General features: G+C 34.7%; 4 protein-coding genes and 2 long non-coding RNA genes across 13 annotated transcripts; 4 read left to right on the top strand and 2 right to left on the bottom strand.

Moving 5' to 3' along the window:
* Positions 1–1,945: 1,945 nt before the first annotated feature.
* LOC143207217 (uncharacterized) lies at positions 1,946–6,144 on the bottom strand. Of its 2 annotated transcripts, XR_013008643.1 has the most exons (5): positions 5,444–6,127; positions 4,838–5,060; positions 4,699–4,773; positions 4,462–4,624; positions 1,946–4,379 (listed from the first exon to the last, which is right to left on the bottom strand). It is a non-coding gene; the product is annotated as an uncharacterized LOC143207217 (long non-coding RNA). The 2 variants fall into 2 exon arrangements; XR_013008644.1 differs by lacking the exon at positions 4,699–4,773 and having other exon boundaries at positions 5,444–6,144.
* A 754-nt stretch (positions 6,145–6,898) lies between these two features.
* On the top strand, positions 6,899–10,719 carry LOC143207216 (uncharacterized). Its single transcript, XR_013008642.1, has 4 exons — positions 6,899–7,365; positions 7,739–7,961; positions 8,026–8,337; positions 8,420–10,719. It is a non-coding gene; the product is annotated as an uncharacterized LOC143207216 (long non-coding RNA).
* An 841-nt stretch (positions 10,720–11,560) lies between these two features.
* On the top strand, positions 11,561–13,826 carry LOC143207214 (putative oligoribonuclease). 2 transcript variants are annotated; one of them, XM_076420427.1, is made up of 5 exons: positions 11,561–12,455; positions 12,915–12,982; positions 13,073–13,234; positions 13,323–13,543; positions 13,608–13,826. In XM_076420427.1, exons 1-5 carry the CDS (start codon positions 12,251–12,253, stop codon positions 13,723–13,725), a joined length of 774 nt encoding a protein of 257 aa, XP_076276542.1. In that variant the 5' UTR covers positions 11,561–12,250; the 3' UTR covers positions 13,726–13,826. The 2 variants fall into 2 exon arrangements, with proteins under 2 accessions (XP_076276542.1, XP_076276543.1); XM_076420428.1 differs by lacking the exon at positions 11,561–12,455 and adding an exon at positions 12,462–12,783.
* Positions 13,827–14,504: 678 nt separating this feature from the next.
* Positions 14,505–18,421, top strand: Mrps17 (mitochondrial ribosomal protein S17). Its single transcript, XM_076420426.1, has 5 exons — positions 14,505–14,875; positions 17,563–17,743; positions 17,814–17,930; positions 18,014–18,090; positions 18,187–18,421. The coding sequence occupies exons 1-5, from the start codon at positions 14,520–14,522 to the stop codon at positions 18,362–18,364; spliced, it is 909 nt and encodes a 302-aa protein (XP_076276541.1). The 5' UTR covers positions 14,505–14,519; the 3' UTR covers positions 18,365–18,421.
* A 64-nt stretch (positions 18,422–18,485) lies between these two features.
* On the bottom strand, positions 18,486–23,609 carry Fcp1 (RNA polymerase II subunit A C-terminal domain phosphatase Fcp1). 5 transcript variants are annotated; one of them, XM_076420414.1, is made up of 8 exons: positions 23,588–23,609; positions 21,734–21,932; positions 21,212–21,515; positions 20,901–21,145; positions 19,905–20,820; positions 19,651–19,818; positions 19,281–19,560; positions 18,486–19,201 (listed from the first exon to the last, which is right to left on the bottom strand). In XM_076420414.1, exons 1-8 carry the CDS (start codon positions 23,592–23,594, stop codon positions 18,921–18,923), a joined length of 2,400 nt encoding a protein of 799 aa, XP_076276529.1. In that variant the 5' UTR covers positions 23,595–23,609; the 3' UTR covers positions 18,486–18,920. The 5 variants fall into 5 exon arrangements, with proteins under 5 accessions (XP_076276529.1, XP_076276530.1, XP_076276528.1 ...); XM_076420415.1 differs by lacking the exon at positions 23,588–23,609 and adding an exon at positions 23,564–23,580; XM_076420413.1 differs by lacking the exon at positions 23,588–23,609 and having other exon boundaries at positions 21,734–22,309.
* A 1,413-nt stretch (positions 23,610–25,022) lies between these two features.
* On the top strand, positions 25,023–27,432 carry LOC143207211 (C1GALT1-specific chaperone 1). 2 transcript variants are annotated; one of them, XM_076420423.1, is made up of 4 exons: positions 25,023–25,216; positions 25,301–26,116; positions 26,206–26,507; positions 26,585–27,432. In XM_076420423.1, exons 2-4 carry the CDS (start codon positions 25,312–25,314, stop codon positions 26,738–26,740), a joined length of 1,263 nt encoding a protein of 420 aa, XP_076276538.1. In that variant the 5' UTR covers positions 25,023–25,216; positions 25,301–25,311; the 3' UTR covers positions 26,741–27,432. The 2 variants fall into 2 exon arrangements, with proteins under 2 accessions (XP_076276538.1, XP_076276537.1); XM_076420422.1 differs by having other exon boundaries at positions 25,023–26,116; positions 26,585–27,431.
* The last annotated feature ends 19 nt before the right edge of the window (positions 27,433–27,451 follow it).

Raw genomic sequence — 27,451 nt, 5'->3', positions numbered from 1 at the left:
TGTTCGTTACGACATCGCGGCGTGCCACCGACACTCGGCTGCCGGCGCGCCGGGCTGCACGCGTCTAGCTCGCGCTCTGATTGGTCCGTGTTTTTCGTTAATAACTCGTTAACGAAGCCGCGGACGACATTTTTTCAAAGGAAAATGTCGCTTGAAATGATCCCAGGAACCTCCCATTTTCGGCTCCGGACCTAATTTTGAGACACCCTGTATAAGTTATATCGCATAAAGGCAAACATTGAATATTGAATAAATTAATAATTAGTAATAACTAATGCCTATGAATTATAAAAGAAAGTTCAGTTTAAAATTTTTTCAAACTTTAAACCTTGTGAAATATTTTGTTATGGCTGAAAGAAATGAAATCATTAGAAAATATATTTTGCAATCAATAGATGCTATACATGAAAGAGCTCTCAGGAAAGTGTATCTAGATTTAAGATAATTAAGGTAATATGTGAAAACAAAAATAGATATTTTTATAGCATTTTTACATCTTTTTAATTTTAGTTTACATGTATTAATATGCACATACATATGTAGCGTTAAAATGAAGGTAACAATATTTACCGTGTCTTATGAATAGTTCAGCATACCTGATTTGTTGTTTGTCTCCATGTTAATGAGATGGTGGAATGAACTGCCTTCAAATGTCTTTTTAAATTAGTACTGGTTGTCTTATAAGACAATTTTTTCTTGCAGATTTTGCAAATAGCATATCCGCTATTGTTTATTTGTGTGAAGAAATTCCACAAATCACATCCTCTGGTTTGCACAGACATCGTACTGCAGATACTGTCTCTCAGAGCTCGAGAATGAATGAAATGAATCTGTGCACGAGGAAAGGATCTCTAATCTATAACAGCGATCGCGCTCGCGAGTGGGCATCTCACCCCTTGTTTATTTTATCTCAAGTGGCGTTGACTCGCTTCGCTAGAAAAGATATAGCAGTATTTTATAAGAAACTAATTCATTTTGGAACTATGTTCGTTACAGTATTCTATATCCTTATATTTTTAATTTAAAATAAGAGCATACAAATATATGTACTATAAATTTAATTTATTAGACTTAGATTTTATATATTACGCGAGAGTATATAGATATATAAAAATATTATAAAGAGAAGTATGTATCGCGTTTATTGTAAGCGTTTTGATTTATTGAAAAAAAGCTATTCGTGATAACATTTATTCATTCATTGTAAGGTAGCTCGTTATAGGATACCTCTTACTATGTACTATATACATATCCATTTTCAGTTATATATACTTTTTAAAAATGAATTGTATATAAATATAGAATATTTTAATAATATTATATTTTATAAATATATTATATTTTTATATATGCTGATAATTATAAAAATGTCAATCTATACTTTATACAAGTTGTATTTTTTATTTATTTTGTTACATATGTTACATATTTACAAATGATATCTTTTATATATTCTAAATATCTATTTATAGCACTACATAGTAATAATTAATATAATTATAGTGTAACTGAAACTAAAAATTGGGGATATAATAAAGAAACATACAACCATGAATTTACAGGTTCTTGTATTAATATTTATTCTCATCTCTATGTTATGTGACATATATTATGTATATAACGTACAATTATAGCAAATCGATCTTTTACAATATCTTTTTCCTCGCAAATAGTATGTAATGTACGTTTTTACATCATATTGAATATGTTTGAACTCGTTTCGCATCCAATAATTTTGAATAACAAAATTCTGTGAACATATATTAGTGATCTCTATATATGTCCTCCCAACCAGCACAGATACAGCTCAAAGATAGCAGAAAGATGTCTGCCGCTAGACATTCAAATGTCTGAAAGATGTCTGCGAATGTCTCCGGAAAGTCTCTACAAGGGCTCCGGAAGGTCGTTTGTTACAAAGTTGCCTGTCTTAAAGTGGTCTTGAGAATGACTGTTAGTCGTGTTTCAGGCATTGTAGAGACATGTTCCACGACTCTGTCGGGCATCTTTTAGGCGACTTTCAGAAGTCTCTTGAGCTTGTTAGAGAGACGTATTTATGCGAAAAGGGAGTGGGAGGGAAAAATCAATTTACGATAATAGTTTAAAGTAAACGAACAAATAGTTTATTATAATAATATATGTACTATTTATAAAATAAAAATATATATAAAATAATATATATAAAACATTAAAATTAATATATTAAATTCTAATATATATTAGAAATAAAGTATTAAAATTAAAATACAATATCACGCACTTAAAACATTAAAATTAATATACTTAAATTAAAATATAAAAATTGAAAAGAAATATACAGTTGAAACATCAGAATCAGTATACAGGGTGGTCCACGCAACTTGCACACCAATAAATAACTTCCAAAGTATGCGTAAAATAAAATACTACATTCAGAATAAAATATCACGCACTTAAAACATTAGAATTAATATATTAGAAATAAAGTATTAAAATTAAAATACAATATCACGCACTTAAAACATTAAAATTAATACACTTAAATTAAAATATAAAAATTGAAATAAAATATACAGTTGAAACATCAGAATCAGTATACAGGGTGGTCCACGCAACTTGCACACCAATAAATAACTTCCAAAGTATGCGTAAAATAAAATACTACATTCAGAATAAAATATCACGCACTTAAAACATTAGAATTAATATATTAGAAATAAAGTATTAAAATTAAAATACAATATCACGCACTTAAAACATTAAAATTAATACACTTAAATTAAAATATAAAAATTGAAATAAAATATACAGTTGAAACATCAGAATCAGTATACAGGGTGGTCCACGCAACTTGCACACCAATAAATAACTTCCAAAGTATGCGTTGCACGAAAAAGTTTTGTATACAGAAGTTGCATGGTCTGAAGGGGTACATTATGTAGTGTATTATTTTTTTACAGGTGGACGCGTAAAGGACATGTGAAGGTCAACTTAATTTTTTTAAATGGAATGAGGTATTTTTTAATACATCAATGCTGCAGCTGGACATTCGTTATAAAAAAGTACTAACCTATGTATGTCGAAAAATTAGTAGTTCAGGGGATATTTCAATTTAAATAACTCTAAAATACCATTACTGTCGTACTAAGACGTTAGTGTTTACTTACTTATGTAACGTCTTAGTACGACAGTAATGGTATTTTAGAGTTATTTAAATTGAAATATCTCCTGAACTATTAACTTTTCGACATACATAGGTCCAGCTGCATCATTGATGTATTAAAAAATACCTCATTCCATTTAAAAAAATTAAGTTGACCTTCACATGTCCTTTACGCGTCCATCTACAAAAAAGCTACTAATATCTGATTAATGCTTATTCAGGGGGCCTGTTTCTGGCGCCTCACCCTGTATACTAAAATTAAAAAATATAAAAATTAAAATAAAATATTACTGATAATGTCTGTGGTTGTAAGGAAAAACGCCGCATGTCACAATTTCAAAAATTCAAGTTTATGCATTCATTGAGCTTTAGACTTTAGAGTATAGGATTTACAGTAGCGGACAAAAGTTTAAGACCGCTCTAAAGAAGACGATAACTTTTTTAACATTGTACTATACGATTTGAATTTTTTTGGGAAGCTAGAGCAATTAGTTTACTAAAGGATGTGAAAAGAAATTTTTTCAAAAATTGCAATTGATCGGAATTGTTGAAAAAATACTAAAAGTTGATTTTTTAATTATTTTATGTGGACCTATATTGAAAATTTAAAAAACACGTTTTGTGTAGATCTGTGTCAATCAAACATATCCTGAAAATTTCGTAAAAATCGGTCGACGTTGCAATGAGCTACAAACGTTTAAAGATGGTAGAAATTGCAGATTTTCACGATTTATTGCCGAAAATCTGCAATTTTTACCATCTTTAAACGTTTGTAGCTCATTGCAACGTCGACCGATTTTGACGAAATTTTCAGGATATGTTTAAATAAACAATCAACTTTTAGTATTTTTTCAACAATTCCGATCAATTGCAATTTTTGAAAAAATTTCTTTTCGCGTCCTTTAGTAAACTAATTGCTCTAGTTTCCCAAAAAAGTTCAAATCGTATAGTAAAATATTAAAAAAGTTATCGTCTTCTTTAGAGCGGTCTTACACTTTTGTCCGCTACTGTACATATTTACCAGAAAAAAAGTCATGGAAACACGTTTGGAAGGCTCAGACAACAATGCAATTTAACCAACCTCCTATGTCAAAGTATTAGTGATCGAAAGTGGAAGTATATGTGACATGCGGCGTTCTTCCTGATAACCACAGATATATTGAAATTAAAATCACTTGGTCACACTCGCTTTGTTCATGTTTCTTGCGGCTGCCGTCCACTTTGGCTTTCTCCGCTGCACCTTGAATAAGAATATCTTTGTTTATTAATTTGCACATGAATAATCATTATAATAATAATATTAAAATAAGGGTGATAATTACATATAACAAGGCTGGCCGTTCGATAATTTGCAAACGGTTTTTTGCCCTTCCGGCCCAATCAGCTATAGCAGACTGCCATGCCAGCACGTCAGTCATAATGATACCTAGACTTTCCTGGCAAAGTTGTAGCTGTTGTGCCCCCCGTATTGTGCACTTCTGCTGCCTAAAATAAAAAATTGTTATGTAGCATATCACATTCTGTTAATTTAATGAAAATGAAAGATAAACGTCAGCTACTTTAAGTGTATTTATTAAACAAGTCATTGGTCTCTTCGGCCTCCTTTGCTTTTCTTCTAGTCTTCGTGTAGCCGTCTAGAAGCATTATATAATTATTATTTTAATTATACATGTATGGTGTGTAACTACTTTAACTTACCAAAGGTACTGTTTTTGAAGATCTTTACAGAAAAGTGCTCCCACGAAGGTTGAGGCAGTTCACATTGTTGGATTGCGTTGCTCAATTTTGATTTGTGTACCGGTGGCCAATAACATTTGTCGCCTTCCAGCCAACTATTTAGCACCGCTTCTACCGTTCCGTCCGCCAAAAATTGGACAACGGTCCATGTATTTGTAGGCATCTCCATTTGTGTGTATATATTCTAAGAATTGAAAAGTATGGTAAAATTTAGAGACTAATTTAAACATATATGTAATTACGACGTAAATATATTTAATTAAAGAATATATTTAGAAAAATAGCAAATAGAATGAAGGAATGGAAATATGACCAATTTTTGTTCATTTTTTGACTTCACACTTATTTACACATTAGGGCGGTAGACTCGTTTCCAGGATTGCAATCAATTGCAATCCCGCACCCTTGCAATCCTGGAAAAAGCAGTCTACCCCCTTACAATACCGAAAGTACTTTCTTTGACTTTCTTGCCAACCCCATAGTAAACTTCGAATATAGCGCAATATAGCGGAAGGGCATCAGCAAAAGACACTAACGGTAACAAATAACAGCAATGGAAGTACTTACTTTTGTAAATATACACTCGTCGGATAAATTATCACTATTACAATACACTAATACAATTAGACACTTCTCTAAACCTGGTGTCGACCGGTGTCGACCATGTGCGCCGGACCAAAAATAGTAACTTCAACAGCGCCACTCGGGGTGAACTACGAAGACAGAGAAGCAGATATGTTTCTCGCAGGAAAGACACTGACGGAGAATATATGAAACAGCTTGATTTTTTCGATCACGCGGGTAAGACGCATTTCGCGAAGAAGCAATATTTTTTTATGCTCTTTGTGTTGAAATATTCTCTGCATTATTGCGGGGTCCCGTACAGAGCCCTTTTTTGGATTTGGCTCTTGGAACTTTGTAAACAACAAAAGTGTACATTTTTATGGAAGAACTTTTTTTCTGTACACTTTTTCCGAATGCTCTTTGCGTTGAAATACTCTCTGTATTATTGCGGATTAGCATGCAGAGCTCTTTTTTCGAAAAAGTGCACAGAAAAAAGTTCTTCCTTAGAAGCTGTATCCCCCTACTCCACCCCACTCTTTACCGGCGGCGTAGGAAAAACAACGTCTCCGGAAAATGTCTCTCAGTCGCCAAAAAGATATCCTTTATGGAGACGTTGCATTTACGACTGAAATGAGACAGCTGAAAGACGTTCACCCTCTGCTGTGAAAACAACGTCTCCATAAAGATATCTTTTTGGCGACTAAAAGACGTATCTTTGGGACATAGACGTTCAGACGGGACGACGACATGAAACAGACATCTATGAGACGATGTGTGCTGGTTGGGCCTATAAGGTGGTAAATTAGTAAATTATGTATACATATATATAAACCATTAGCATACAAAATTTAAATCTTCCAGCTTCTAATTAAAACATTTTTCAAGTGTTCGGTTACTATTCTTAAAGAATCTCAGCTATTATATACAAAAAGTGATAGCAATTAATTGTATATAGTAATAATATATTTCTCAATCTATATACATACAGGATAACTTTGGATACAGTTCGATTTTATTAATCACTTAATCTTAAATTACATCATGCATATCAAATAATAAACCAATTTCTTGAATCTGTATAAGAATCAAATTGTCGTTTAAGTTACATATATATATGTAATTTGTTTATATATTATATACACCCCAACCAGCACACATCGTCTCATAGATGTCTGTTTCATGTCGTCGTCCCGTCTGAACGTCTATGTCCCAAAGATACGTCTTTTAGTCGCCAAAAAGATATCTTTATGGAGACGTTGTTTTCACAGCAGAGGGTGAACGTCTTTCAGCTGTCTCATTTCAGTCGTAAATGCAACGTCTCCATAAAGGGTATCTTTTTGGCGACTGAGAGACATTTTCCGGAGACGTTGTTTTTCCTACGCCGCCGGTAAAGAGTGGGGTGGAGTAGGGGGATACAGCTTCTAAGGAAGAACTTTTTTCTGTGCACTTTTTCGAAAAAAGAGCTCTGCATGCTAATCCGCAATAATACAGAGAGTATTTCAACGCAAAGAGCATTTGGAAAAAGTGTACAGAAAAAAAGTTCTTCCATAAAAATGTACACTTTTGTTGTTTACAAAGTTCCAAGAGCCAAATCCAAAAAAGGGCTCTGTACGGGACCCCGCAATAATGCAGAGAATATTTCAACACAAAGAGCATAAAAAAATATTGCTTCTTCGCGAAATGCGGCTTACCCGCGTGATCGAAAAAATCAAGCTGTTTCATATATTCTCTGTCAGTGTCTTTCCTGCGAGAAACATATCTGCTTCTCTGTCTTCGTAGTTCACCCCGAGTGGCGCTGTTGAAGTTACTATTTTTGGTCCGGCGCACATGGTCGACACCGGTCGACACCAGGTTTAGAGAAGTGTCTAATTGTATTAGTGTATTGTAATAGTGATAATTTATCCGACGAGTGTATATTTACAAAAGTAAGTACTTCCATTGCTGTTATTTGTTACCGTTAGTGTTTTTTGCTGATGCCCTTCCGCTATATTCGAAGTTTACTATGGGGTTGGCAAGAAAGTCAAAGAAAGTACTTTCGGTATTGTAAGGGGGTAGACTGCTTTTTCCAGGATTGCAAGGGTGCGGGATTGCAATTGATTGCAATCCTGGAAACGAGTCTACTGCCCTAATGTGTAAATAAGTGTGAAGTCAAAAAATGAACAAAAATTGGTCATATTTCCATTCCTTCATTCTATTTGCTATTTTTCTAAATATATTCTTTAATTAAATATATTTACGTCGTAATTACATATATGTTTAAATTAGTCTCTAAATTTTACCATACTTTTCAATTCTTAGAATATATACACACAAATGGAGATGCCTACAAATACATGGACCGTTGTCCAATTTTTGGCGGACGGAACGGTAGAAGCGGTGCCAAATAGTTGGCTGGAAGGCGACAAATGTTATTGGCCACCGGTACACAAATCAAAATTGAGCAACGCAATCCAACAATGTGAACTGCCTCAACCTTCGTGGGAGCACTTTTCTGTAAAGATCTTCAAAAACAGTACCTTTGGTAAGTTAAAGTAGTTACACACCATACATGTATAATTAAAATAATAATTATATAATGCTTCTAGATGGCTACACGAAGGCTAGAAGAAAAGCAAAGGAGGCCGAAGAGACCAATGACTTGTTTAATAAATACACTTAAAATAGCTGACGTTTATCTTTCATTTTCATTAAATTAACAGAATGTGATATGCTACATAACAATTTTTTATTTTAGGCAGCAGAAGTGCACAATACGGGGGGCACAACAGCTACAACTTTGCCAGGAAAGTCTAGGTATCATTATGACTGACGTGCTGGCATGGCGGTCTGCTATAGCTGATTGGGCCGGAAGGGCAAAAAACCGTTTGCAAATTATCGAACGGTCAGCCTTGTTATATGTAATTATCACCCTTATTTTAATATTATTATTATAATGATTATTCATGTGCAAATTAATAAACAAAGATATTCTTATTCAAGGTGCAGCGGAGAAAGCCAAAGTGGACGGCAGCCGCAAGAAACATGAACAAAGCGAGTGTGACCAAGTGATTTTAATTTCAATATATCTGTGGTTATCAGGAAGAACGCCGCATGTCACATATACTTTCACTTTCGATCGCTAATACTTTGACATAGGAGGTTGGTTAAATTGCATTGTTGTCTGAGCCTTCCAAACGTGTTTCCATGACTTTTTTTCTGGTAAATATGTACAGTAGCGGACAAAAGTGTAAGACCGCTCTAAAGAAGACGATAACTTTTTTAATATTTTACTATACGATTTGAACTTTTTTGGGAAACTAGAGCAATTAGTTTACTAAAGGACGCGAAAAGAAATTTTTTCAAAAATTGCAATTGATCGGAATTGTTGAAAAAATACTAAAAGTTGATTGTTTATTTAAACATATCCTGAAAATTTCGTCAAAATCGGTCGACGTTGCAATGAGCTACAAACGTTTAAAGATGGTAAAAATTGCAGATTTTCGGCAATAAATCGTGAAAATCTGCAATTTCTACCATCTTTAAACGTTTGTAGCTCATTGCAACGTCGACCGATTTTTACGAAATTTTCAGGATATGTTTGATTGACACAGATCTACACAAAACGTGTTTTTTAAATTTTCAATATAGGCCCACATAAAATAATTAAAAAATCAACTTTTAGTATTTTTTCAACGATTCCGATCAATTGCAATTTTTGAAAAAATTTCTTTTCACATCCTTTAGTAAACTAATTGCTCTAGCTTCCCAAAAAAAGTTCAAATCGTATAGTACAATATTAAAAAAGTTATCGTCTTCTTTAGAGCGGTCTTAAACTTTTGTCCGCTACTGTAAATCCTATACTCTAAAGTCTAAAGCTCAATGAATGCATAAACTCGAATTTTTGAAATTGTGACATGCGGCGTTTTTCCTTACAACCACAGACATTATCAGTAATATTTTATTTTCACTTTTATATTTTATTTTAATTTTTATATTTTTTAATTTTAGTATACAGGGTGAGGCGCCAGAAACAGGCCCCCTGAATAAGCATTAATCAGATGTTAGTAGCTTTTTTGTAGATGGACGCGTAAAGGACATGTGAAGGTCAACTTAATTTTTTTAAATGGAATGAGGTATTTTTTAATACATCAATTATGCAGCTGGACATTCATTATAAAAAAGTACTAACCTATGTATGTCGAAAAATTAGTAGTTCAGGGGATATTTCAATTTAAATAACTCTAAAATACCATTACTGTCGTACTAAGACGTTAATGTTTACTTACTTATGTAACGTCGTAGTACGACAGTAATGGTATTTTAGAGTTATTTAAATTGAAATATCTCCTGAACTATTAACTTTTCGACATACATAGGTCCAGCTGCATCATTGATGTATTAAAAAATACCTCATTCCATTTAAAAAAATTAAGTTGACCTTCACATGTCCTTTACGCGTCCACCTGTAAAAAAATAATACACTACATAATGTACCCCTTCAGACCATGCAACTTCTGTATACAAAACTTTTTCGTGCAACGCATACTTTGGAAGTTATTATAGGTGTGCAAGTTGCGTGGACCACCCTGTATACTGATTCTGATGTTTCAACTGTATATTTTATTCAATTTTTATATTTTAATTTAAGTGTATTAATTTTAATGTTTTAAGTGCGTGATATTGTATTTTAATTTTAATACTTTATTTCTAATATATTAATTCTAATGTTTTAAGTGCGTGATATTTTATTCTGAATGTAGTATTTTATTTTACGCATACTTTGGAAGTTATTTATTGGTGTGCAAGTTGCGTGGACCACCCTGTATACTGATTCTGATGTTTCAACTGTATATTTTATTTCAATTTTTATATTTTAATTTAAGTGTATTAATTTTAATGTTTTAAGTGCGTGATATTGTATTTTAATTTTAATACTTTATTTCTAATATATTAATTCTAATGTTTTAAGTGCGTGATATTTTATTCTGAATGTAGTATTTTATTTTACGCATACTTTGGAAGTTATTTATTGGTGTGCAAGTTGCGTGGACCACCCTGTATACTGATTCTGATGTTTCAACTGTATATTTCATTTCAATTTTTATATTTTAATTTAAGTATATTAATTTTAATGTTTTAAGTGCGTGATATTGTATTTTAATTTTAATACTTTATTTCTAATATATATTAGAATTTAATATATTAATTTTAATGTTTTATATATATTATTTTATATATATTTTTATTTTATAAATAGTACATATATTATTATAATAAACTATTTGTTCGTTTACTTTAAACTATTATCGTAAATTGATTTTTCCCTCCCACTCCCTTTTCGCATAAATACGTCTCTCTAACAAGCTCAAGAGACTTCTGAAAGTCGCCTAAAAGATGCCCGACAGAGTCGTGGAACATGTCTCTACAATGCCTGAAACACGACTAACAGTCATTCTCAAGACCACTTTAAGACAGGCAACTTTGTAACAAACGACCTTCCGGAGCCCTTGTAGAGACTTTCCGGAGACATTCGCAGACATCTTTCAGACATTTGAATGTCTAGCGGCAGACATCTTTCTGCTATCTTTGAGCTGTATCTGTGCTGGTTGGGACATATATATATATATATTCATACATTATTAAGTAACGTATTCGGTATTTAAATAAGAAATTGTCTATACCTTTCTACTATATAACTACATAAATAACACAATATTTTAACTCAAAGATGAAGAATTACTATGACTTGAGATAAAAAAGTTAGGATCACAGTCGTGATCGTGAAATAATCACGATCTACGAATTATCATTATTCATACATCATTATATTGTCAGGTATTGGTATTTAAATAAGAAATTGTCTATACCTTTCTACTAATTACATAAATAATACCATTTTTTAACACAAAGATGACGAAGTACTATGACTCGGGATAAAAAAGTTAGAATCACAGTCGTGATCGTGAAACAATCACGAGCGTGATCGTGATTCTGCGATCACTGTGATAAATCACCGTGAGTGATTTTGAACGCCATCACTAACCACAACAGGCTCTCTCTCACTCTTTATATCGCGGCCGCTACACTGATGTGGGCCGCTATGGCAGGCTTCAACGCTTCGTACAGGCCGCGCAGTCTATCTCTAGAAGTCTATGGTCTATGGGCTGATCGAGGCACACAATTTCGGGATAAATTGTATCAGTGTCGCCAGAAAGTGACCGAACCGTCACTCGAGGGGAATACAAAGTACCCCCTCTCTGATGACCAGAGTAATATGTGACACGTTGCGCGTGCGCGATGGAGACACAACAACGACTGACATTTCGCAGGTTTTAGGTTATTGCCGCATATCGTATCGTACCTATTATGTACATGTACCTACTTAATGAAATGAATCATGTGGGTCGTTCTAAATAGAGACTGTAAACATTCTTTATTATAAATAAAATTAATTGTAACATGTGGGAGTTTCAGTCGTGAAGCGAAGTATGAATGCTTACTATTTAGATGTACAATTGAAAAAATCTTGAAATCTGTATGTATGCAGTACTGAGTTACATTCCAGTAAAATCAATAAATCATAATATATTTTAACACTGTTAACCCTCATACGCTCCTCAAAAATAGTTGCATAAAAGAGACTGGGATAATAAATTCACTCATTTTTCTTCTGCATGATAAATTGACAAATTATGTTTTATTTGTGTAACGTTACATTTTAAAGAAATACAACTCACAACATAGACATAAATGGATCAATAATTACATAGTATGTGAAATAAGTAAATGGGTGAATTTTACGCGGCAATAACCTAAAACCTGCGAAATGTCATGTCATTGTTGCGTCCCCATCGCGCACGCGCAACGTGTCTTCCATTCGCCCCACTAAATCTCCGTCGCGCACGCGCATGTACTCTGGTCATCAGAGAGAGGGTACATCATTTCACCGTGACTCCCCTCATCTGGGTATTACAAAGGTTTCGACAGAAGTTTCGTCTCTCGTATACACCAGTATACACTCGTATAGTACTCTATGGTAGAGTAAATGCTAAATATATGCTACTTTTTAGAACAACTATACTAATGCTACTATTTAGTGCAGCTACAAAATAATGCTCCGAGTGCTACAACCAGCTACAACACTCGAGCGATAATTTATGTTAAAGTGTTTTTCTAACTTGAATAAGTCAGAATAAGTTTGATTTTATTTATTTTGATTTGATTTTCATTAAATAATACACTGGTTTAGAATTGTTAATTTGCAGACAATTTTATAGATTGTTATATAAGAATGATTTGTACGCATGGTTTACGGTGGTACAGAAAATGTCTTCAATTAACGTTACCTTCTTATTTTCAAAAGGGTAATATAAAGTAATTCATATTTTAAAAAGTCTTTGATTGTTTCGTAGACTATGTACTGTGGAAACAGTCAACTATTGTTGTGTATATTTTTTAAAATTTAATTTCTAATTTTAACTTGTTTCTTTAACAGCCAAAGCGTCTACATTAAATGCTGTCAACAATGATTCGAAAAATCATATTGTTTGGATAGATATGGAAGTACGGTGGTATTATCAAAATAATTCGATATATGCATATTCTATATTTACAATCTATATTTCATTATCATTTCTTCATTTAATATTTAAGATGACCGGACTGGATGTTGAGACATCTCATATAATGGAAGTTGCTTGCATAGTTACGGATAAAAATTTAAATGTTATAGGCAATGAATTAAATATAGTTATACATCAACCAGATGATATATTAGATCATATGAACGATTGGTGCCAGACTCACCATAAAAAGGTAAATGTATTTTCAGATTTTATTAAATACTGGAAAAATGAAGAAATAACATTTCTCTTTGAATTAATTAAATTATTTCGAATTTTAGACAGGTTTAACCGATGAGTCGCGTTTAAGTAAAACTTCTGTACGAGAAGCTGAAAAAATTGTATTGAATCATTTACAAAAACATGTAGAAATAGGATCGTGTCCGCTTGCTGGCAGTTCTGTTTACATGGATCGCATGTTTTTGTTTAAATATATGCCATCTGTTAATAATTACTTGCATTATAGGCTTATAGATACCTCTACTATCAAAGAATTAATTATGTAAGTATTATATACAGGAATCTTTTAGAAATTCGGTATACGATTAACCATTTTTCAATTTTAGAAGGTGGAATTTGGATGTCCCTGCGTTTACGAAGAGTGCTGAACATAGAGCGTTACGTGATATAAAAGAAAGCATAAAAGAACTAGAACATTATAGAAAAAATTTATTTCATTTATAGACATTATACAGCATAGTTGTTACACTTGTATATTTATTATTAAATTGGTATGAACGTTTCAAGTATTATACTAACTAATAAAATTCTCCAACATAATTGTAGTACGTTTTTACAGTTTGAGCTCGGAAACAGAAGTTATCGATCTTTTACATCTTCACATCTTCAACTGCTATTTACAATTTTGTTTGTTTGTTAAATCTCCAATCCTAATTGAGATATTACATAATTATTTATACAAACTAATATAATTAGCTAATTACGTTTGTTTTGCGAGCGTTTCATCATTAAGGCAATGATTTCGCGATGGTAACATGAATAAACGTAATTATACGAGTGTTCTATGAAATAAATATTTTATCAGGTCAGAATCTATTGTCATTGCTTCAGTTTACTATTTAAATTTTGCGCTATTCTATAATCGGATTGTGCGAGCCATCTATGTATTATGTGTGATATGATGAACTATACAAGATTAGTTTACAATATAAGGATGTCCTAAAAATTTTTAAATGTACTCTCTATGTATAATCTATACATATGTGCATTGTGTATTTACATATTTTACATTATACATTCACATATACAATATGCACGTGTGACAGAGATTTACGGAGGTACTGCAAGGTACTGGCATAGGACAGTTTGTAGCAAAGATAATCCTCTTTGGTTTGTAGTTTGTAGGGTAGGTACGCACCCTGATAGCACAGTTTGGAACTGCCAGGAAAAGTCCAGAGCGTGGAGTGAATGTGGAGGGCAGTATCGTTCCAGACGCCGCTTATTGGCTGCTCGGAGCCATGGGTGGAGTACATCTGGAAAGAGTGTGGCGTGTATGCCAGTGGGGTTCCAGAAATACGCATACCCTGATAGCACAGTTTGGAACTGCCAGGAAAAGTCCAGAGCGTGGAGTGAATGTGGAGGGCAGTATCGTTCCAGACGCCGCTTATTGGCTGCTCGGAGCAACGGTTGGAGTACATCTAGAAAGAGTGTGGAGTTCATGCCAGCGGGCTTCCAGAAATACGCATAGATGTAACAAAGTCCGCCGTCCACCGCCGTCACAGCATCTAGAGGGCAGCTTCTTCCGTCCAAATGGAAGGCAGCTCGTGGAGTCTGTGTGGAGCGGCGGATGCCGTTATACAGGGCAGCACCGTCGGTGAGGTTATGTCAATAATGTTGGTAATGTCGGTGAAATGAATTTCTACACATTGTACAAATATGTAGCAGTCTTCCTTTTTACCGACAATTCCAAATACCGATTCTGAATGAAAACGAAATAATAAACCCGATATAAAAAAATATTAAATTTTATTTATTTCTATTATATCTATATTATTTTTCCTAGACTGCGGATCTTTGTGCAAAATAAAAATTGTCTGCATCGATCGCAAGAGAGATGGAAACTATATGTACAAATTGAATGTTACGTTCTTCCCCCCTTGCCGTAATTTTCTTTACAGTTACATTAAGAGTAAACCTACACATAAATCAATAAACTAGTAATACATTAATTATCCCCTAATACGTACAGTTACACGAATTAATATTCAGACGATCTAAAGAAGATGATAACTTTTTTAATATTGTACTATACGATTCGAACTTTTTGGGGAGCTAGAGCAGTTAGTTTACTACATCATGTGAAAAGAAATTTTTTCAAAAATTGCATTTGGTCGGAATTGCAGAGAAAATACTAAAAGTTACATTTTACAACTTTTTCGCGCGGGCCTATATTGAAAATTTAAAAAGTACGTTTTGTAGGCCTGCGTAAATAATGTGCACTGTGAAAGTTTCATCGAAATCGGTTGATGCGGGAAAAAACGACAGGCCTTGAAAGATGTAAGAATTCTTCGATGTAGGCTGAAAATCTGCGATTTTTACCATCTTTAAACGTTTGTAGCTCATTGCAACGTCAACCGATTTTGACGAAATTTTCAAAATATGTTTAGTCGACACAGATCTACAAAGCGTATTTTTCAATTTTTCAATATGGGCCCACATAAAAAAGTTGTAAAATGCAACTCTTAGTACTTTTTCATACAATTCCGATCAATTGCAATTTTTGAAAAAATTTCTTTTCACATCCTGTAGTAAACTAATTGCTCTAGCTCCCCAAAAAAGTTCAAATCGTTTAGTACAATATTAAAAAAGTTCTCGTCTTTTTTAGAACGTCCGAATATTAACTTTTGGGACACCCTAATATTTATTTAGCAGTATTAAAGAAAGGCATTGCGGAAGGAACTTTTGGGACAACCTAATATTTAATCTTCTTCACTTGCTTCTCATCATCGAATTTTTTTATTTCTGGTAGTACATTCTTTTGTTTGTAGTTCAACTTTAATCGATTTTTTATAAATATCATTGCAATGTTTGAATCAGTTAGGTATATTAGTTGATGAAAAACGTCAGAAGACCTTTTGTAATTGTAGCACCAGAAATTAGAAAATTCGTTGAGATGAGCAATAAGCGAAGAAGATTAAATACTCACCTTTACTCACTGTGTAATTGAAAATCTAATTTACAGAACGGAGGATAAATATAATGTGCTATCCAGGGAAGGAGGAGAAGGAAGCTGCGGCAACCGGGGAAGAGGAAGACCTCTAATTTTTCACATGGTACGTATATCTAATTATGCCATTCAACACACATGCATATATTGTACATTACTGATTTTCTTAGTATTTTTTAGGTATCCCACCTATGCCAGAACGTGCTACAGGCCACAAGTTTTGGGAAGCAGAGGCAACAACGTGTAATAATCACAATATACAGGGTGTTCCGTTTAAATACGAACACCTAAATATCTCTTCAGGTTATTGTGATGCAAAAAATATTTGTTACGTAATGTGCATGGTGTCAATGGACCAAATATCTGGCACACTGTGCACATTACGTAACAAATATTTTTTGCATCACAATAAGCTGAAGAGATATTTAGGTGTTCGTCCAATAATAAAGGATAGTAATAATAAAAAATTATAATATTTATTATATATATATATATATATATATATATATATATATAATAAATATTATAATTTTTTATTATTATATAATATATATATTGTATATATATATATATATATATATATATATATATATTATATATATATATTGTATATTCCTTGTGTCATTGTCCATGTGTCTTTACCAACTCCCTGCGGCGTATTAAAAAATAAGAAAAAGTAAATTTTCTTTTCCCTTATATGACACTTTGTCTTTTTTTGCATGGGGACATTTTAATCTTAGCTTCCATCTCTTGCAATCGATGCAGAGAATTTTTATTTTGAACAGATTATTTTTTTTTTCGTTTTCTCTCCTTGCATGTGATTGAATATTCATTCAAAAATCAGTATTGTCGGTGAAAAGGAAAACTGCTACATATTTGTACAATAGAAATTTACTTTATCGACATCTGCCACATTAGTGCGATCTGCCCTTACCGACGGCTCTGCCCTGTATAACGGCATTCGCCGCATTAATCAGTGCGACCGTGCTGCCATCTTACGGGGAAGCGGAATCCAGGATAGAGTGGCGTTCCAGCTGGACTGCAGAAAGCTGCATTCCCCGTGGGCTGCATCCAGACGGTTCCAGGTTGTTCCAGGTGGAGTCAACCTATGCGCGTTTTCGTCACTCCCCGTGGAGTCCGTTGTGCTATCAGGGCATGTTTTAGATGCGCCTGCGCTGTTTGTTTTTAGATGCGCCTACGCAGTTTTTTTTTAGATGCGCCTGCGCTTTTTTTTAGATGCGCCTACGCAGTTTTTTTTTAGATGCGCCTGCGCTTTTTTTTTTAGATGCGCCTACGCAGTTTTTTTTAGATGCGCCTGCGCTGTTTGTTTTTAGGTTATATATTCATTTGATAATATTGGAGACGTCTGGAGTGGTCTGGAGTCTGGAGATGGCGACAAAGAATGTAACCAAAAAAGCCCTTAATTATTTGTTGGGTGTGTGTGTACCAACAACTAAACAAAATGCAGCAAAAATACGAGTGCATGAACTGGAATTCGATAGTAAACTTTCAATGGTACGTAAACTTGAAAAAGTATTCTCATGGAGCTAGATTTGAGGTTATGTAACTCTTTCTCACGTTACAGTACTTTGCCGCACACAAATTCATTTACGCCACTGATCCTGAGAAACTTTGTAAAACTGGCGATATAGTGTTAATACAAAACTTATCGAAAAGATTAACACGTCTTATTAGTCATAAGGTATGGTTTGTAATAATTAAGTATTACTGTTTACATGCTACATAAATATATCAACTTGGTACTTTATTTTGTTTTGTTTATAGGTTGTTGAAGTTATTTATCCATTGGGTGATATGACAGATCCCATAACTGGTAAAAAAATAGTCGCATCAAAATATAGGTACGCTATATTATTTTTACATTCAACGTGTTGTCTCTAACTTGCTGAAAATGCATTACGGTATTAATTCTTCTTTCAATATTTATGAAAATATAGGGATGAAATAGATGAAGATGTCAAATTATTTGGAAAATTAGATTCTGCGTTCGAATATGATAAAGCGCCGCGAAGAGGTTCGATGGAAGGCACGAGAGACTTCTCGAACAAAAAGACTTTCGTTAAGTATAATGATGACCCAACCGACACGGACCCATATAAAGTGAATCCGCTCTAATTCGTTTGCATTGATTTTAGTGTTTAATAAACAAAAGTTACATATTAAGAAAGATAATTATATTTTATTTGATTTTATTCCATAGTACATTATGATGTAAGTATAAAAAGTTTTTGTAGAAAAGAGTGTGCTTCCGAGTTAGAAATATGTGTTTACTTTGTTTACTACATCCCAAAGCAAAATGATTTTACATAAATATTTAATAGTTTCCATATAAATTAGTTCGCCTGCAACGAGCAAAAAGGGCAACAGTATTAACGTGATCATATCTATGAGAAACACATTAGTATCCCTCTATATACGATTCTTGTGTGCATATATTTTCAGTTTAATAATTAAATACAAACAGTTTCTTTGTATTTTTCCTTATTTAACTTGTACATTACTTTTTTATATATTCTTTGTGAAGTAGCATTAAATTATTCGATCAGAGAATTCTACAAATATGTTAATTGTATTAAATATAATCGTTAGCTATTATTGCTAAAAAATTTATCGGTTTTAAATGTACAAATAATACGACGACTTTATAAATTAACAAATGATTCGCAGTGAATCATTCGGAAAGAAATTCTCTTTCGAGGGCAGCTCCCATGGCGTTCCATTCTCGATCATCCTCATTGTCCATTATTTCAAGATCTTCGATCGAGTCCTGAGAATTATCACCTAAATCTAAATCATCGGGTAAGTCTTCACCTCTTCTAAAACGTATTACGGGATCATCGTCGTCGTCCTCGTCATCATCCATAGCATCTTCTTTACCGCTCGACGAATCATCTTCGCTACTTCCACGACAAAGTTTCTTTCTCTTTCTCAGAGGTTCGCTTTCATAGTATCCTGTTAAGCGATATATATAATTAAATCATTATCTCGCACCCTTTATATTAACTAAAATAAAAATATTAAGTATTCCTACGTTGGCTGTGCATAGAATCTTCTGAATCAGAGCCCTTTTGTCGAGCTTCTATATCGTGCTCCTCTGCACCATCTTCATCTTCGATATCGAAAACAGGTGGTTCCATTTCTTGATCATCCATATCCTCTTCAACTTCTTTGCCCATAATTTCTATCTCCTCTGGCGTGAAAGACATTAGGGGATTAATGCTATCAGCAAAACTATGTTCCATTCTTCTTTCTTCTTCTTCTATACGTTCCGGACTACTACAATGCGGAGGCGGTATCCTAGATGCTCTAGCCTAAAAATATATAATTACTTTAAGTCAGAGTAAATTTATTACTTCCCGTGGATTATTACAATCGTTGCATTGCTGTTATAGTACCTATACCTTTATAGTTAATGGAAATAGACGTTCGTCAACATGTTCCCAGCGTTCCGCGCAAGTCCAAAGCCAATCTGGGTTTACAATTTTAATATTTCCATTCTTCTTAGCTGTATTGACTTTAGCAGTGCCAGGTCTAATTGCTACTAAATGTGTTGTTTTGTCTGTCAAGTCCTAATACATAATGATTCGTTAAAATAGACAAAAATAGTAGTATATGTATGTACATATCGATACAAAGATAAAAGTTTGTAAATTACTTGTGCTACTTCTGCCCCGAATGCTCTGGCAACTTTATACGCCCGACTTTGTTGGAGCTTTTGATTAGTAGGTATTAATCCACTGAAAGTTAAATGTACTCCTTTCAACACTTGCGCTCGTACTCGTGGAATGATATCTCTCAATGACTTGCGTCCATTTTCTTTATCGTAATTAACATAAAACTCGGTATGAATCCTTCGAAGAATATCTTCCAAATATAACAAATAATCATCGTCATCTTCGTCTATGACATTATTTTCTGTAGACTTTGCATCTTTCTTTTCTATATCTTGTCTTGTTTCTATTGATGTTGTGCTTTCTTCTTCTTTCAATATTTTATTGTCTTTGTTCTCTACTGCTGCTGCTTCTTCTTCTTCTTCTTCTCCTGGTGTTTTATTGACTTTATCTTTATCTTCGTCTTTTTCGTCTGTTTTAATTTCTTCATTATCATCTTTTTCTATTGGTGTTTTATTGCCTTCATTCTCATCGTTCTTTTGCGATATTTCACCGTCTTCGTTTTCAATTTCTGCGTTAGAACTTTCATTAACGTCATCCTTTGAGTTATCTTTGATAATCTCGTCATTTTTTTCTTCGGATTCGCGAATGTTTTCCTTATCCTCAATCTTTTGATGCGTTTTCTTTTCATAACTATTATCTAGAGAAATTTGTATTGGTAATTCGGACGCGCCATTTTCGTTAGTCGTATTTTGATTTTCTTCTGTACAAAGTTCTGTATTTTGCAATTCCGGTAAAATCGGAGCATCAGATTTTTCTAAACCTGGTGGCGCGTGTATGTCACCGGTGTGTCGAAAAAAATGATAAGGTTTAACTTGTACCAAATTACCGCACCCTTGCCACACATCCTCTCTATCATCTATGATGCATACCAGATCATCGCCGCAAGGAAATAAAGCTCTGTAAGAAATAAACTGGAATTAAATACAACCATATCCGTTAATCGAACCGATGGATATTATTTAAGAGTATCTAAATACTTGAGGTTAGCTGTTTTGGACGCAGGATCGAAACATTCGTCCCTGGAAAGTATCCTATGAGAGAATAGAGTTCCATCTTTGTCCAGTAATCCTGCTACGGTATGAGCATAATTTCTCGCACCAAATGTACATATATGCAATTCGTATAAACGGCTCATCTCGGAAAGAAAATGTCTGGTGTTAGGCCTTAAACGGGTATGATACCATGGAGAGTTTGGTCCATAAAGTTGGTAATGATAAACATCCTTAAACATAAAAATTAATAATACCAATTCAATCACCTTTTCTAATACATATATAGTTAAATGTACCTTCATATTAGGAGGAACATTATCGTTTGTTGTATGAACAATTGTTTGATCGAGATCGACAAGCAAAGCTAACTTGCGATCATTTAAAAGACGTTCTTCATCTTCTTTTCCAATTTTTTCTGCCAATTCTGGGCATACTTTTAGTTCTGGCACACTGTGTACCATCGGTACGCTCGCTTGAGATATTTGTATATTCTCGCTTTCTTTACCAACTCCTTCGACCCTTAAATCTACACCACATTCAGCACATAAATCCTTCATTACAGTAGGATGTCGACATCCTTCTAATATCATTATCACTTCCCTGAAATACTAATCACTTATGCAAATTTTGAAACAAATTACATATCTATATGTATAAAGAGTGATAGAAATAATCTTATTAGAAAAAATAATTTTGTAATCGATTCTTCGTCTTGCAGGAAACTGTGTTTACTGTTTAGTACTTAGGTCTACTTCATGTATGCTTTTAAATTTTAAATGAACAAGTCGTGTAAAAGTAAGGTTAAGAAGAATATATACCCGGGCTGAATGATATCGCCTTCCCTTGCCAACAATTTTGTGACGCGGCCAAATCGTGTGGCCCGATACTTTTTCTCAGGACCCTTTACATCGTCGGTTCCTGGAGTAATATTTTTGTATAAAAACAACACTCTGCCCGCTGAAACCATTGTATCCATTCGAACCCTCCATTTTAAAATCTTTCCTGGTTGTCCACCAACTGGAAATGCGACTTCTATTGTACCCATCACTTTTTATCAGTGTACATTCAGACGTCGAAATATTATCTACTATTGAAAAAAATATTAATTTCACGAACGTTAAACTTTTAACGTTTTTGCGCGGGAGATGCATACACACACTGACGTTAGATTTCTCACACTGACAAAGCATACATACATGCACAAAAATAATTCGTCACAATACTATCAGAATTACATATATATAATATTGCGCGACCGTGCGAACTTGGCTATGATAGAGCTATAATTAACACAGTATTGCCAATAGAGGCAACAGGGAAAACCCTAAAGGGTTTTAAGTGGGGTTTTAACTTAATTTTAACCCCACACTTTTTGGCGCTCGATTCGTGCTCGATTCGCTTGTCTTGGCTTGTCTCACACTAGTATATACCCAGCTAACCAGGCGTGCCTTGGGCAAGCCGTGCCTAGGGCACAGATCGGCAAATCATTGTCCAATCTACGCTCGGAGGTGCTCAAGTCCCGATTGGCTTAATTTTGGACGACCGTAGGACCAGGGTTTGGACATGGGCATGAGGTCGGCATCAGGTCGGCACGAATCGGCCGAATGTGCCTTTGTGGCAGCACTGTCGCACTGATGTACCGCATGCCGAATATCGTTTTACAGGTGAAACAAACAATTCCAATGCCGCTTTTGCAAAATTCACATGTTTTTCTATAAGCGAGGGTGAAACTAATATCCTAATCGCGATATGGAGCAACAAAAAATGAGTATACACATTCGGAGCTAATATCCCGTACATTACTACCGGGCCGGTATATAAGAGAAATTGGCGAAAAAAAAAATACAAATTTTATTTATTTCTCACATTTGTTATTTTTCCTAGACTGCGGATCTTTATGCGAAATAAAAATTGTCTGCATCGATTGCAAGAGACATAATCTAAAATTTGCATTGCCGTACAATTTTCTTTACAGTTCAATTTCAACTAATTGAATACACTTATATTTTAAAGATGATAAATAAAAATGATTTTATCATCTCCGCGCGAATGGCAGTACTCGATAAGTACTGTCCATCTGATTTTTCTAGACGCCCGAGGCCAATAGAAGAATATTCAACTTTTAAAGCGACCGAGTTTCGCCAATTTCTCTTATATACCGGCCCGGTAGTAATGTACGGGATATTAGCTCCGAATGTGTATACTCATTTTTTGTTGCTCCATATCGCGATTAGGATATTAGTTTCACCCTCGCTTATAGAAAAACATGTGAATTTTGCAAAAGCGGCATTGGAATTGTTTGTTTCACCTGTAAAACGATATTCGGCATGCGGTACATCAGTGCGACAGTGCTGCCACAAAGGCACATTCGGCCGATTCGTGCCGACCTGATGCCGACCTCATGCCCATGTCCAAACTCTGGTCCTACGGTCGACACTAGCTCGGCATATGCGCGCACAGGAGGTCGACCAAATTTAGATTTTTGGTTGGCTGGGTATATGTATCAATATGTATATATATCAGTGTCTCACACAGTCTCACACTCAGTCAATCGTCAATCTTGATGATCTTGACTGATCTTGACCATCTTGACTCAAGATATGTACCAGGCTGTACATGGCTTTACATTTACAATTTACAGTATTTACCAGTATTTATTTACTGTCCATTACCATCCATTACTGTCCGACTCAGATTCCGAATTCCGATCCATGTCCAGGATAATCCAGGCCAGAGTGGCCAGACGAGTCCGACCTTGGGACTCGCGAGGGGAATACAGTACCCCTTCTCTGATGACCAGCAATATGCGCAAGCGCGACGGGGATCGAGTAAGGCGCATGGGAGACACGTTGCGCTTGCGCGATGGGGACGCAACAATGACAGATGACATATTACAAGTTTTAGGTTATTGCCGCATATCGAACCTATTACCTAATGAAATGAATCATATGAATCGTTCTAGATATTATCAACATTCTTTATTATAAATAAAATGAATTGTAACATGTGGGAGTTTCAGTTGTGAAATGAAGTATGCTTATTATGTATAATATGTATGTTGAAAAAAATGTTGAAATCTGTACTACTGAGTTACATTCCAGTAAAATCCTAAATGTCCTAAAAATAAATCATAATCTATTTTAACACTTTTAAGGAATGGACATAGCAAGTTTTGAAACTACCTTTTTCAATGCATATCTTAAAAAGTTTAGTATTGGGAAGATGACACAAATTGTAGAACTAAAAATATTGTGTGAATATAATAAATATATTATACATAATACAGTGATATACAATAAAATTGTAGGACAATATAGCCTATCAGCTAGATATATGCGCTACGGGAAATGATGACTGGCGTGGGCGTTCAAATAAGAACTATTCAGTCATTGCCAGTGAAGCTGTCCGCCAAGAGTGAGATTTATTAATGAACTCTACGAACTGAACACTCAGAGCGTCACATAACACAATCAAATACAATATGATACAATAAAATATAATAAACAAATACATACACACACCAAAATAAGCAAACAAATATTCAATGTATATCACTGTCCTTGCCGCTATTCTCAGTTTCACCAGCGAGCAAGGTTCCAGGTGATTTTTTTGGTATTTCTTCTCTATTGTACATTTGGGCATTAAATAATTCTAACATCTGATCTGTTATTTGGAAGCTGGAAGCATCAATTTGTTTTGATTGCAAATATAATTTAATACGTGTAAGATCGCGAAGCGTGTGTGTCCAGAAATAGCTTTATATTTCGCTAAACAGTCAGAAGTTAAAATAGACATTCTTTTAAATAAATTTTAATTTAATTTTAATTTTAATTTTTTTTTTTTTTTTTTCATATTGCGCATATTGCTGGTCATCAGAGAAGGGGTACTGTATTCCCCTCGCGAGTCCCAAGGTCGGACTCGTCTGGCCACTCTGATCCAGGCAGATCCAGCAGCAGTGATGCCAGAATCGCGCGTCGTGGGTTTTTTCCCCTCCGCTCGCTCAGCCGACTCGACCCCCCACTCTGACGCACCGTCGTCGCCACTCTGCCGAGATACTCTGATAGAGATACGTTCGTGTGTAGCGCGTGCGCAGTAGAAGCAACGTGGCGACGACAGTGCGTCAGAGTGGGGGGTCGAGTCGGCTGAACGAGCGGAGGGGAAAAAACCCACGACCCATGATTCTGGCATCACTGTCCAGCAGAGGTTTCTTGACTTGATATAATATCGGAAAAAGAAAGTCGAATGAGCGTAAACGAATGTTAATCATTTGGAAATGTAGATTGCCCCGCATGGAAAGGCTGGTAGGAATAAATATGTATGGTTTCCGATTACTTTCTTAATCATAACCTCTGATCGTAACATGTACCTGAACCGTTTCAAACCAGGATCCACGTTCATGGTTGGATGTGGAGTTGGTTTCCTTGGAACGTTAATCGTGTTTATTTTTCACGATACATTTATTACGTCCAATTGTAAAAGCTCAGCAACGGGTTCTAGCGCCGATCGAAGGAGCAATTTTTTAAAATGGCTGGTCGATACACTGAACCACGATCAAGAGATTATTATTCAGACTTGGAAAAACCAACGATCAGGATCGGGATCGGGATCGGGAGAAACTCAAACGTACAACGAGTGGTTGAAAAGCGAGAATATTGGTATCGGTAACGTTGATCTGGACTCTTATCTTTATGGATCCAAAAAAGATGAAGAATTGGAGTCCGATTGGCTTAGCTCTAACGTACAAGTAACTTGTATCGTTTTTGTAACAAAAGTAAAACTGGCGAGGTCTATCTGGAATACATGGGGAAAGCGCTGTAACAACATCTATTTTTTTGGTCAAGAGAAGGATTTGTTAGTACCTATAATAACTTTCGACATGAAAGTGGTATCTTCGTGGCAGCTTTTATGCGAAGCGTTCAATTACGTTTGGAAAGCTAAAAAAAACTTGGAATGGCTTATCATGGTGAAAGACGATACGTTGGTCGTTCCTGAGAATCTACGGTATATGCTTGCTCCGTTGAATCATACTGACGATCACTATTTAGGTCACGCAGTGGTATTGTGGGGGCAACCATATAACGTTGCCAATGCAGGATACGTAATAAGCAAGGGAGTTCTAAAGAAATTGATAGGCATGTTTGACAATTCGGAAAAGTGTATAGCCGGTGGGAAATATTGGAAGCAAGAGGATTATTATCTCGGTAAATGTTTCGATACTTTGGACTTATCGTCCCATGGAAAGTTAATTTTGTTGACGGTAATACCATATATATGTAGTATGTATTTTCAGCTAAACATTTGGCATCTATGGGAATTTATCCTTCGGATACGAGAGATCAGTACTTGCGGGGTACGTTCCATGGATATTCTTTGCAATCCTTGTTATGGGGTGTTGTCAGAACTGGTAGTTACTGGACTCGTGCTTTGTATCCGATAAAAGACGAGTGTTGTTCGTCGATGTCTGTTACTTTTAATGTCGGCGAACCCGATAAAATGTACACCTTACATTACTTATTATACCGCTTAAACGTCTTGAGAAAAGAAGCTGTTTTTGGAGCTAGAAGAGCACCGACGATTATACCCGACGAAGATGTAGGCTCATTACATTATGTTATCATTTTTCCTGAAAAGAAAACTCGAAGCTAATCGAGCGTTATTTTCTCCCTCAGGTATGGAAGATTGCGTTGGAAGAAGAATTTAACATCGTGCATTTGAATAATATTTCTTCGGATGCTTACTACGAAATTTGGCATTCAAAATATTCGGAACCCGAGCAGTTAATGAACATAAATTATCGACGGAAAATTCTGAATGGGTCGACTTAAGACCTAAACGTATACCGTACCAATAAGTAACTCATAAGTGTTCACGACCAAATTATTTTTACCAGAATGACTAATTATACATTACGTTACGATCCGTCTAACAAAGTTTACGATTGTTGTAATTGTTGTTTACGTGTTATAATATTGTACGTTATATTTACACCGGTTTTAGAGATTCTTTCTTCTTTTAACACACATAGGTTGTTCTACTCTACAGTTGAATTATTTATTTGCTTTACATCGTTGCGTTTGTAGATTAGCAAATCTCATTGATACGAGTGCGGTAACACTGGCATGGTGCTATTTGATAAGTATTTCCCTTGTTATACCATTGCTGCCTTATCTAACTAATTAGGAAGTTATTAACGCTTGTAATGACCGTGATAATCGAATCGCGTTTCCAGGCTAAATGTGTGTCAAAAGTGTAGGAGAGTATTTTCTATCTTTTGACGGCATACGATTTCAACGAACGCGATCTGTTTTCTGGAAGAACAGAGACACACGCATACTCAGCCTTTAAACGAAGATTGTTAGCTGTAAATGAACGTATAGTACCTGATAAAATGCAAATACAACTAGGTATTTGTGTACTCGCGTGTACACTTGTATCGTGTTTATCTCTAAGAAAGTTTATACATAGAGATTGCTGTGTAACATTCCGATCAACGACAATAAATATTGAATTTTTCAGAAGCTAAGATCTTCATTGAC

This window comes from Lasioglossum baleicum, chromosome 3 (assembly GCF_051020765.1).
Source record: "Lasioglossum baleicum chromosome 3, iyLasBale1, whole genome shotgun sequence".
Classification (NCBI taxonomy): Eukaryota; Metazoa; Arthropoda; class Insecta; order Hymenoptera; family Halictidae; genus Lasioglossum; species Lasioglossum baleicum.
Note: the sequence above shows the minus strand (reverse complement) of the source record. Positions and strands in the feature narration are given on the sequence as shown.